We start from the raw sequence: 13032 nt of genomic DNA, 5'->3' as shown, positions 1-13032 counted from the left end.
CCAGTGAAAAGGCCCTCTCTGTGTAGCTCCTGCCCTGTCATTTGATAGGGTGCCCACTTGCCCTCCTTCTTGACATGGAATGCTCTCTATTGGAGTCTCCAGGTCCAGTACAAAAGCCATAAGAAGGGAGAGCAGGGACCTTGAAGTTCCCAACAGCTGTTAATCAAGCAAGCAAGCACACACACAGGTCATAGATGTCACAGTCAGGATGCCTATGTCCTGGCCAGGCCTGCACCCAATCTTGTTTTTGTACAATCTTGTTTGTTCTCAGTAACCAAAATTATATTATCAACATATACAATCAGAAAGTTGTTTTCCTTCATTTGCAAGGAATTGTACAAAACAAAGTGGCACTAATAAGGAAAAGTTCCAGGGTGGCAACAGAAAGCAAACTAAAAATGCTTTTGCAGTTCACCAAAACTATCCAGCAATATCAGTTTATAGGAAAACTGGTGCTATTAACAGTAATCCTTCTAGTTAGTTAATTGGTTTGACAATTTCCATGCACATGACGTGTGATGCTAATTATTTCCCCCAAGAGTTAAATGATAACTAATCAGAGGCAGCTACAGGTGAGGGTCAGATGCCTTGGCAATCTCAGCAGGTATATAAGAGGACGACCTGGCCTGCGGCCTGTGTGTGGTCAGCTTCCATTCTGTCCTCTGCACATATGCACTGTTGCGATACTCCCCCCTCCTCAGTTCATAGCTTTATTGTTCTATCCAAAGGTCATGACAAGGTTGTAGCAATAGCATTACCATTACTAATACAGAACACATTTCCATAATAAGTCAACATCCATGACGCCAACCATCTTATATGTAGCTTGATTTCAGATTAAAAACCTCTGACTCACCACAAGTATTGTAAAAGGTTTCTGTTGCATCACTGCCTCCCTAGAAGGGTTCAGTGCAGGTAAGAGCAATTCTTTATTCTGCTAATGTTAATTTGTTTTAGCATTTTAACTTTTGCATGTTTTTGAGTAAGGTTGTACATATTTCTGTGTTGCAGGGGGTTGGGCTGGGTGACCCTTGGATCTCTTCCGTCTACAATTCTATTATTTATCTTGATTTTATTGTTTTAGGTTTTTATTAATCCGCTTTGAGTTTGTATTTTTTCACAAACCGAGCGGCGAATAAATTTTATGTAATAAAGCATAAAATTCAGTGTAACTAACACATGACAAGGTAAAAATGTAGTAGTGCAGTTGCCAGCGTTGCATTTCCTTATTTTGTTTTTTTGGGTGGTAATTTTTGGGAGAGATCAAAACATACACACACACAAAAGCACCACACCGATGAGTTGCGCGTTTGACCATTCACACGCTCCCGCAGCCCAGAAATGACAAGCTGCACCCCATAATGCACAGCAAATCTTCGCTCTGCAGTGCAATCACACTTGATTCTCTCTCTCCCTCCCGGGAGGCTGCTCACCTATCCGGAGGGTTGGCTTTTCCTTTCCTTTCTCTTTCCCACACAGCTATTGGCAACTAGCGATGCCAATATCGCCAAGCCTTTCTCCTAATTGGCTTTCTCGCTAGGGGGGCGGCGGCGGAAGGGTTTCTCCTTCCCGCCTCCCCGCCAACCTCCCTCGGAATGAGCCGATCCCATTGGGCGGCGGGAGTCCTGTCACCTCAGGTGCTGGTTTCGATTGGCCGAAGTCCCTCCCCGTCCCCGGCAGTAAACCGCGCAGCAAGCTAGGCTGCGCCCTTGTTTCCACGTCAGTGAGAGAGAAGCGAAGAGGGGAGAGGAGCCGGTTCCTGCCGTTCCTCAGGGCGGCTGCCTTTCTCGGAGCTAGCGGGCTTTCCGGAGCGGGCCGCCGCCGGTCCGGCTCCCCGGCAATGCCGAGAGGCCCTCCGACGCCTCAGCAACTGCCCTCAGGCGCCGCCATTTTGGATGCCGGTTGGATGGAGGGGTGAGTGAGTGAGCCAGCCAGACATTCCCAGCTGCCCTGCCTGCTGAGGGAGCCGAGGGCCTTTGGGCCGCGGGGCCTGTCCTTCGTGTGTGGGGGCCGGCAAGGGCCCGAAGGTGGTGTCCGGCCCAGGCGGGTCGCGAAGGCCGCGGTTTCCCTGTCTCGGGAGGCAGGGCCGAGGCAAAGTGCAGCAAGGGACCGCTTGACCTTCCGGCCGAGATTATGACTGTGCTTGTTATGGTTATGTATTTACTTATACCACGCCTGACGGGACTCGAGGCGGCTTGCAGATAAAAACAAGAACCGCTACAAAAGAAGGGGAAAAAAAAATAAGCATCGAAATAAGCAGCGTCCAATCGAAAGTGGGGCCTCGGCTCCTGTTGGACTGCAACTCCCATCACCCCCTGACCTACTAGCTAGGGACTTTGGGAGTTGTAGTCCAACAGCTGCTGGAGAGAGGGGTGCCAACTTGAATAAAATATTGGGGGGGGAGGGGGTAAGTCCCGCCCCACATAATAGATCACATGGCACGGTGCACACACGTTATTTGAATGGCAATGCACATCAAATTTGTGGGGACCCGACCCCCTCAAATATTTTATTTTTTTAGGGCGGCGGGTGAGGAGTTGGTTCCTATGGTTGGAGACCCAATGGAATTGAAAACTGCATACCTATCTAAGCTATGTTTTGAAACATAACCAGTAATCTCCATAAAAACAGCACGGCACCAGTCATTACAATAAGAGGCAGCGCTGACACCTTTAATTAAAAGCAGGCGTTCCCAAAGGCCTGTTGGAGTAAGAAAGGTCTTCTTCACCTGCTGGTTGGGAGGACAGCAAGGCGGGAGATGGTCTGGAGGAAGGGAGTTCTGAAGTTTCCTGGGAGCTGCCACCACCTATAAGGCCCTCTCTTGTGACCCCACCAGGTGTTACTGTTGAGGGTGGTGGGACCGAGAGAAGGGCCTTCCCCCAAAGATCTCGGAGTCCTGTGCAGGTTCCCATGAGGGAATAAGATCCTCCCGCACTCTTGGGGCGCCTGAGCTGAGGTGTTTGGTGATTCTTTGTGAGCTGGCCCAGTTTTGGCAGTCCAGCTGCTGCTTCTGGGGTGCCCTAAAAAGCATCAATGAAGGCCTTTGTTGGTGAAGGCAGTGTGCACTTTGCAAAGCAGAATGCCTGAGCCTGTACCCTCAGCTTCTCTGGTTAAAAGATCTGTGACAGCAGGGTTATAAAAACATTGCTTGCCTAAGGATCTGGCCATTGGCTTGATTTTGGGACAAGCTTCAGGGTTGGGGAGGGATAGGTAAAACCCTGCCTGCTAGGGTCTGGGCACACGCTACATTTCATTAGGTGTTGTGAATAGTTTTGAAGGAAGTGAACATATTTTAATTTGTGCTAGGTGCTTGGGAAGACCCAACAGCCTGGGGCATGCAGTTTAATGTGAGAGGAATGAGGCTTGTCAAGTACAGAGGATTTGGGGGTGAGGGACAGTATTGCAGGTAGTCTGATTTGCACTTTGGGATGGGAGGCAGCATTAGGGTTTAGAGTTATCTCTGGTCTTCTTAGCCCTTTGCATGAATGCAGAGATCTTACCATCACCCCAGAGTATTCCAGAGGAGTCCTGGGTGGAGTGATGCCATATTTCTAGCACAATTTTGCATTTAGATGGATGGAATAGCTCTCAATGACAGGGAGCACACTGCATCTCATCCTTGCCATTGACACTCCAAGTGACTTAGGTGTTGAGGGTATGGATGTTGGCTCAGTGACCTTCCCAGCTTGCCCAGGTGGGCCTGGGCTGGTTCTCATAAGGCAATGCTTTATATATTTACACACTTTCAAATATGGCTGTAAACACACCTTCAAATTTGGCCGCAAGTGCTATTGGAACATAGGGTAAGAACAGATCTGTAAAGTGTCTGCTGGAAGTCAAAGAACTGGGTGTCAGTATGAATGTGGAAGTACCCAGTACTGGCATTTGGGGCCTGTATACATGCCTTGTGTCCATATAGTGTTCTTCGTTTTTGAGTAGATTCCATGTGACACACAAACATGCCAACCCTGCCATCTTTCCAAAGACAAGTAGATTCAACTTGTCCTCATTACTTTTTGATACATTACCGTGTGGCTTTTAACTTGAACAGAGCTTCCTCAAACCTGATTTGTTGGAGGTTGAGTAGTTGTAATTTTGATTTTTGAAGTTGGGTAGAGTAGCAGCTTAGAGGAAATTGCAACTACTTATGACTGTTGAATATATGCAATATGGGGTAGACACTGGATTACCTGAACACATGGACTGCACTACCCAAATGTGTATTTTTATCTGACAAGCAGAAGGGTTAGCTGTCATAATATATAGACCTCTTAAAGGTGGCTTCGACAGAAATAGTTGAGCCCTTGAGCTACAAAAGTAGTGACCAATCTTTTTTGCAAGTGTGCCACAAGGAAAGCTTAAAGTATGAGAGAATGCCAGTTTTAACAAACACTGGGTGTGGTTTGGGCTCAAGTCTCCTGGACTGGGGACCAGGCATTAGTGTACTTCAGCAGAGTTTGCTGTATGCTTAATTCCACAGTACCTCCAACTTACATTCAGGTATGATGTAAACTCCTGCTGCCCATGCCACTTGTGGATTCACCACAAATGCAGTATTTTATTTTTTCCAGAAGATTTGTATCCTGCACTTTTGCAGTGCATTCACATTGCTCATTTTACAATGCCATCTTACAACGCCATCTTACAACGGTAGTATCATACTATCAACAATATAAGAATAAAACAATGTGAAAATGGAAAACAGTGCAGTAGATAAAAACCCTAAACAAGGTCCACCATGTGTCATCTGCCCAGCAAGATGAAAGCTTGCCAGGGGAGAAAGGTTTTCACTAATTGGCAGAAATGGTACGGGAGGGGACCAACTAGACCTTATGTGTTCCATAATCCAGAAGGCCCTTTCTCTTGCCACAAACAATTGTGCCTCCATGATTAGTGCAGCCCAGATATAGGCCTCTCTACCAGATCTTAGGAATAGTAAATATCCAAAAACTTGCCAGTTCCTTGATTTTAATTTTATTTTAGGTTGGTTTTAATTGTGTTTTAACTGCATTTTATGCAAGCTGCATTGAGGGCATATACATAAAATTCTATTGGATTTGACTGGAATAATGAACAAAACAATGAAATTATTTTAATTTCATCCTCTGTCCTAGGATTTCTCCCATGGTATAACACTCAAGGGCCTATTTTCACCCTGGAATAAGGATGTCAAAATTTATATAATGAGTAGATAACTCAGATTTCTCTTGTTTGTTTCCTTATAGAATGTAGTAGATAAAGAAATATCAAATGCTGCTGATTCATTTTCAGTTTATTGCCTTTATACAGCTCATTACTCCATCCCGACACTGGTTCAAAATCAAAGCTGTGTCTTATTTAGATATAACAGAGAAGCAGTGCTTGGGATTGCTGACACTGTGTCCCAAAGATCCTGATGACTGCTCCCAACAGTTTATTTAGATGTTAAATAGTGTTGGGGACAGAATAGTTCCTAGTGATATCTGAGAGTGCAGGTGTCTGGACAGTGAGGTATGCTTACCCAGTGTTATTCCCTGAATCTTGTCCCGCAGATAGGAATCTAAGCATTGCAACACAGTACCCGCAAGTCGGATCTCATAAAGTTGGCCCAGGAGAATACCATGTTCAACGCTGTCAAAATCTGCAGAAATATCCAGCTAGAGTAACAGGGTTACTTACTCTCCCTTTGTCTGTTTCCTAGTAAAGGACATCCATCAGAACAACTAAAGCTGATTCAGTCCGAAAGCTTGGTCTGGAACCCTGTCTAAAATGGGTCTAGATAATTGGTTTCCTCCAAGTGTTTCTGAAGCGAGGCCATTACCCCACCCCACCCCTGCACAAGCACCTTGTCCCTGAAGGGAGCATTTGTGATCAGCAGCAGTAATGAGGAATCTCAGGATCCAGATTGGGCTTTTAAAGTAGGGGCTGTACCACTGCCTCTTTCAAGGTGGTTGGCACTACACCACTCTCATGCAGTGATCCATTCATCACATTCTACTTATCTCAATCTTCTGCCTTCTACCCCTTTTTCCTTTAGTCCTCTTCCATGGTAGCCCATCTCTGTGACTTTATCAGTGAGATGCCCACCAAGTGGTATGGAAATGTACCCTAGAAATTGGGGAGGGAGGCCTATTCTAATGGGCAGGGTGTGCTTTTGGCTGCTTCCCAGATTGGTAGATATATCTGTGCTTTTCCAAATACTACACTGCTGCACAGATGTACTACTTGGATTGTTTCTCACTTCTGTGTGCATTTCTGCTCCTTTGCTTCCGGGCTGTTAACCACTGGCAGGCTTTACTCCCTCTTTTTTCTTTTTACAGTGCTCAGTTGATTGTCAGATTAGTTGTATGCCAAGTACTAACCCATATCTTTCCTGTTGTGGTTTACTTAGCACAATCTGTGGTTTGCTGGGTCTAGACTGTGAAGTCATGAGTCCTTTCCCCCCAGGTTTATAGTGGCTTTTTAGGGTTTTCTTGCTTTTGAAGTGCTAAAAGTTGTACGGTATCTTAAAAGAAATAGTGAAACTCTATATTTATTGTACATGCTGACCCTCATTTCCCCAAAGCAAGTGAAAGAAGGAAGGAAGGCTTGACTCTGATTAAACCTTTTGGTTTGATGGGTTCAGTGTCTTGAGAAACTAACATAAAAATGTTGTGTCCTGATTTGTGAGCTGCCTTGGGGTCTCTCTGTGAGCTAAAATATAGGGTGGAATAGCTATTAATAAAAACATATAAAACAGAACGCACCAAGATAATTTAACTATTTCTCATTTCATGAAATATTTCTATCATTTTTGGCATCCAAAGGGTAGATTCTGGGACATACTTTCAAATTTCTTTTCCTGGTATGGAATAATAATGTTATTTTTTTGTATTTGAATGGGTACTAATTTAGTTTCTCATTCCTAGGTCTGTCAGGATTGTGGATAAGAACATTTATATTATTCAAGGCGAAATCAATACAGTAGTAGGAGCCATAAAACGCAGTGCAAGATGGAGTACTCATACACATTTGGTAAGCTGCTGAGTGTTGCATGAAGTGAATCTTGAATCTGTCTAATATCAAACATATATGAGAAATTGAAATAGTTATTTGCTATATGTTTCTGTAGGCAGCTTTGATCTTCCATTTGTCTAATTCTAGTTAACAAAATAATTTGGAGTGTGGCATCTATTGTATAAGAGACTGAAAAGTGCTGAACTCTGGGACGGGGTACCAACAGGATATTGTGAGCCCACTCTACTGCACCCACATATTGGGATAATAATGCTGGTCTAAATTACAGGGTTGTTAGGATCACAAAGATGCTCTCTGAGCACTAGAATTGTGCAAAGTAGTATTATGGGTGCTACATTTTTATACACCCATTCATATAATACCTACTATTTGCATAGTTCATGCATCTGATAAAACAAGATCCTGCTTACAAAAAGTTTATGTAGAAACAAATGTGTTAGTCTTTAAGGTTCCACAGACTTCTTAGGTCTTTTTTATTTCATGTAGACTCTTGTAGCACTAAACACCCTCCTGGCAGTATCGCTACCCCCTTCGGGATTGATTGTTAAATTCTGTGTTGTTGGAGGGGTTGGTACAGTCTTTCCACACCTTTGAACTGGAATAAAGGGTTGTCACTTTCTGTTCTCAAATCCTGGTGCCTTGAACATTGTCTTTCAGAGCCTGTCTAAAATGCTTTCTCTCAAAAGCTTTAAAAATGCACACACCCATGTGATGTAATACTTCTGATCAAAGCTTTAAACTTCTGATAGGAGCAGTTTAAGAATTGAGAGACAATAATTTAAAGACAAAGTGCCTCTGAGTATGAAGTAAAGTTCAGAGAATATTGTAAAGAAATAATTAAAGTATACAAATTCCTCCCCAGCTTTATAACCTTCTGCTGTGGCAATTGGCAATTCCAGTACATTTTGCTACCCAATGTGAAACTCAAATGAACATCCCATTTGAGATAGTCTAGGGATACGGAGTATGTTGTTGGACTACAGATCCCATCGGCCCCAGCCAGCATGGGCAGTGGTCAGGTATGATGGGGGTTGTAGTCCAGCAACATCCAGAGGGCAACAGGGAGGGAAAGCTATGATAGTCCATCAACTGGAGGTGGGCCACAGGTTACTCACAACTGTGTTTAGCCATTCATACTACTTATTCCATTCATTTCTTAAGGCTGCTGTGAATCTATGCATACTTATCAAGGAGTAAGTCCCACTGAACCCAGTGGGACTTCTGAGCAGGCCTACATAGGGTTGTTCTGCATACTCACCCACATCCCTGCTGACCTGGATATAGATGCATCGTGTGTAGCAGCTGAAATCCTTTTGGCAAAGGAACTGCGTGCTACCTCTGTGACCTTCCTCCTAACACCCATTTGCACAATGCAGTCGAGCTGGATTAGCAGCTTGGTGGGAATGGGGTGGCATGCCGGTGCTGCTACTGTTGAACTGGCACAACAGGTGGTGGGCTAGCAAGCTGGCCGGAGCACGAGGCAACATGCTGAAACACTCATTCCCAGCAGTCAATGACCATGTATTACTAGTAGGGCTGGGTGATGTCAGGTTTTCAACATTGTCATGCATCACCAGCCAAACATCGCAATCTGGCGATACACCATGATGTTGAAATAACTAGCTGCATTGGCCTCAGCCAACAAGGCGGGGGATGAAACTGTTGCAGCTCTCACTGCGGGAGCTGAGACACTTTCACCCCAGTGCCTGGCGGACTGGGGACAACGCAGCTTGTTTGCATGTCTTCTGGGGTGCGGGAAGGCTCCTGCCCCCCAGCTGAGTGAGCCCCAATTTTTCCCCTCTTGCACATGACTGGGAGAGACCTCGGGGCTTCTTTGAATAATGATCTCTTTAAGTGCTCATTGAAAGATGATATAAATATTTTCTTCCTCTTAGTGAGGAAGTTTTAACTTAGTCCAGTTCCTACTTAGTAACAACCTTTTCATGTGTTTAGGATGAAGACCGTGATCCTCTTTTGCACAGCTTCAGTGTTTTGAAAGAAGTGCTGAATAACATAACTGGTAAGTTGTTGATGTTTTAAAGTTAATATTGGGTATGTAGAGGATCAAGGCACATTCCTAAATTCTTCAGAGGCAGATTTATTTTTTTAAAAATAGGGATATGGATTATGTATCAGTACAGAACAGCATTGCATTCACAGCTGGCACCAAGACTGTGGAATCTAGGTTGACTTTCAAACCATGCTTTCACAGTGCAGTGTACATAATAGGGTCAATACATAAATGAAGGGAGACATATTAGGTGGTATTATAATGAAAGAGCATCTAGGTTTTGTAGGTCTGTCAAAGTTTTATGATTTAAAAGTGAAAAACAGCTCATAATCACATAGCCAAAAATAATGAAATGTAGCTTGGAAGATGTATTTTTTTAAGATCCTGCACTGATGGGCTCAAGTGCACTTCATTGAGTAGAGAGCTTTATAGCTGTGGTGCCATCATTGAGAAGACCTTGTCTCTTGTGTTTCCAACCTAACCTAGCAAGGTTGTTCTATAGTCTGGGCACCATCTGTATATGTATCCTTTCAGAAAGTGTCTAACTTTGTGCCTCTTGAGATCTGCTTTTGTTTGATCCATTTTGTTGTGTTTCTTTGTAATAGTATTGTTTAATCTATTTTGAGCCACCGTGACTATTTTGTATATGGAAAAGTGGGGTATAAATTACTAAACCAAACTAATTAGACACTACCCTTTATGCTATTTTGTTGGGAATGGCATGTGAGTTCTTGCCTCAATAATGTACCAAGTTTAAATCTTAACTCATGCATGAATGCATCAATGGCATTGGACAGGCAGTAAATGCTTCATTCTCTCCTCCTGGTATGCAATTGGGAGATAATGCTGACCTACCTTATGAGGTGGCTGTTAGGATTGCACATGCTTTTAAGCTGATAGGGGCTACCTCCCGTGTGGTACAGAATACCTTTCCACATTCGCTGAATAACCACAACCCTACACCCTAGATACCTAAAATTTAGCTGTGCAAATTCATTTGAATTCGTAAAATAAAATTGGAGTAGAATGTTTTGGCACTTGATTTTCATTGGTTAGAAACAGAATGTCTTGCCCTCCATTTCCCTGACCATGCTTTCTTCCGTCTTCAGTTGTGGATGTTACAATAGCCAAACTAATGACATACAAGCACGCAGGAGGAAAGTGATGCCAGAAGATTGGAGGGGGCTGGTAATGTTGTGTGTGCGTGCCAGCTGTATGGTTTGGGGCTGAGGGATGATAAAATATTTTCTTCACAAATCTCCTGATTATAATCTAGATGACTCTTTCATACTTTGTGCTGGGAAAATACTCAGAGTTTTGGTTTAGACTTTCTGCCATGATGCATACATTGGACTAATGTGCATTTGTGGAATCAGTAGTTAAGTTTCCTGATATTCATATCACTTGTGAAAAGACCATGCCAGCCTTCATGTCTCCTGTGTGTGGGTTAATTCTGTCACGTAGCACTGACTGGAAATCCTTCCTAGGTGTTCTTGGGAACAGACTTGATCCTAGGCAGGGTATTGGTGGGCCCTGATGGCATGTTGTGCTATTGTCAGAGACCTCCACTTTCAAGAGGCAACACAGGGGCAGAGTTCAACTCTTACTTGAATTCGGTTTGAACATTTCTTCATTAAGTTACAGAAGCAATGACTTTCATATTCAAATTTATTCAAGCAGTAATCTTTGACATTTGAGTTAGCTTTTAGAACAGTTTTGCATTTATAGTAATATATATTCTGTATTTCCTCAGTCCCTACTGAGTTTGTTTTAATCTGTGCTGGATGCAAATTTCCAACTGCCTTGTCTCATTTCTTCTCGTGTTCCTCTTTTCTTCTCCCCTCTGTGGACTATGTTTGATCAGGTGTGGCAGGAATATCCTTTCTCAAGCTGCGCCCTTTATATTAGTCAATATTGCTCTTCTCTCCCTCCCATTCTCTTCCATCTCCTCTGAGCTTTATCAGTTGACTTATAATTTTGGAATTCTCATTGGAGTCTGTAATACAGTTTGTTCATTATTTAAACAAAATCTGTTTAATGAGCAGAGAGGGGCAATGTAAATGTTAGGCATGTTGCAGTAGAGTACCTTTGTTCTCCTTGGAGTCTTTGCTTATTTAACTGTTTAGGAATGATGTATGGGGTGCCCTGATTTGGGAAAGAAGGTATACCATAGAGCCAACCTAGCCTAGGAATACAGTGTGAGTATCCTCACTCACCTATAGATTCAATACCTTGTGGCTTTGGATTTTTGTTTTTATCTTGGCTTTAGTTTCTTACCTGTACAAAGTGAAGGTGCAAGTAGAGAGCATCTTTTAGCCCTATCCTTGTCTATATAACACTGTTTCTTTTAATTTTTGGTGCAGGAAGATGTGGTGGCCAATAAAACAATAGTTGAGTGATATCTCACATTGGCTACTTGCAGATTGGTTTAGAAACATAAGTAACCTTCCTATTGATACATAATACAAATTTTGAAAAAAGAAGAAAACTTTTAAACAACTTACCTGGCTTAAAAACTTTCCTTTTTTAAATTATTTTTTTTAAAAAAAATAAATTTAAATTAAATTAAAAAGTTTATGTGGGAAAATATTTGGGATTATGAAAGAACATAAAATAAGATCATGATACACTTACATAGGAGCTTGTCATGGCTAGTGCCGTTTCACAGATTTTAATTGTCCAAAGAAAGGCATAATTCTTCTTGTCCAAACTGGCACCTATTTACTGTTTGTCTTTGGTCAATTTACTTGCAATCTGAAATGAATGACCAGTCTTTGGGGCAACACTTCTTAACCCTTTACCCTCCACATGTCGCTGTACTGTAGTTCCCATCATCCCTGACCATTGGCCATCCTGGCTGGGGATGATGAGAGTTGTGAGTCGAACAACATCTACAGGTCCCCAGGTTCCCTAGGTAAAAAGAGCAGTCTGTCTTCCTTTCCATAAAACCTGTGTGTGTGTGTGTGTGAGAGAGAGAGAGAGTGAGAGAGAGAACTATCCTACCAGACTCATTTGGACTCAGCTGCATATCTCTTTTCCAATGACAAGGCTGAGCTGCAGAATGCTTGAAATAATGGGCAGTCTATGCAATCTAAGGAAAGACTGGGAATGAAAATGTATACAAAAGCATTTCTTTTTTAAGCTGACATACCTGTAACTTCTTCAAACCCAAATGGTTAAAGATTTAGTGACCTTTGCATTTCATTTTGCACCAATCCTTAATTATTTAGCCTTTGGGCAGGAGAAAGTAAACAGAGGAAGGTAATATTAATGTTGACTCTGAATCACTGTGGCAATTAGTGAGCCTCAATTAGGTGAGGATGACCTTACAAATCCTGTAGTGGACTAGGGGTGAATGGTGGGATATTAGTAATATTTTAATAAAATAGTGAATAAAAAGTGTGCTGTTATCTGTTGTGAGCTCAAAGTACTTGCCATTGTGTGGAGCATGGGCAGCAAATATTTTTAAAAGGCAAGACATACTAGGTTTGCCATGCAGATCAGGTGCTTTGGTGTCTACTCCTGTGCTGGACCAAGTACCAAGGTGGGCATAGCTGGGAGAAACTAACCCCCTGACTTGCTCCTCACCCAGGTCTTGATTGTATATGCCAGGTCGGCATCCTTAACCCTGATTAAATTGTGGGTGAGGCAGATCTTAATATGGACTGACCTGGCATTTACAAACAGCATCTTGAGACCCAAATACATTGTTGGCACAGCCACAAGCAAGACTTTGGCTGGAAAAAGGGTCAGGACACAGGCTGAAACAGTCTGTGCCAGAGTCCAGACTTCAATCATATAAGTGAACATGAGAGAGGCAGACTTCAGATTTAGAACAAAAATCTTCATCTTTCCATTTCCAATGTGTCATATTTCCGTTTTAATTCTAACTGCAAGGCCACAGAGGACCACATTTTAATTCTAACTGCAAGGCCACAGAAGTGGGATACAAATTAAAAACATAAATTTTAAAAAGTGAATCTTTAGATCACAACTACTGAAATTGCCATGTGCTTGTGTGAGGG

The 13032-nt window shown here is 42.8% G+C and overlaps 1 protein-coding gene across 8 annotated transcripts in view; it reads left to right on the top strand.

The window, feature by feature from the left end:
* The first annotated feature begins 1685 nt into the window (after positions 1 to 1685).
* GBF1 (golgi brefeldin A resistant guanine nucleotide exchange factor 1) overlaps positions 1686 to 13032 on the top strand; it is an 87607-nt gene continuing 76260 nt past the window's right edge. For 5 of the 8 annotated variants that reach the window (XM_079975059.1, XM_079975060.1, XM_079975058.1 and 2 more), the window contains exons 1-3: positions 1686 to 1914; positions 6888 to 6993; positions 8950 to 9016. In XM_079975059.1, coding sequence (XP_079831185.1) covers positions 1841 to 1914; positions 6888 to 6993; positions 8950 to 9016 — 247 coding nt within the window. In that variant the 5' untranslated portion in view covers positions 1686 to 1840. The remainder of the gene's footprint in view (positions 1915 to 6887; positions 6994 to 8949; positions 9017 to 13032) is intronic. The other 3 variants (XM_079975064.1, XM_079975063.1, XM_079975061.1) reach the window with 1 other exon arrangement.

This window comes from Podarcis cretensis, assembly GCF_951804945.1.
Source record: "Podarcis cretensis genome assembly, chromosome: 5".
Taxonomy (NCBI): domain Eukaryota; kingdom Metazoa; phylum Chordata; class Lepidosauria; order Squamata; family Lacertidae; genus Podarcis; species Podarcis cretensis.
Note: the sequence above shows the minus strand (reverse complement) of the source record. Positions and strands in the feature narration are given on the sequence as shown.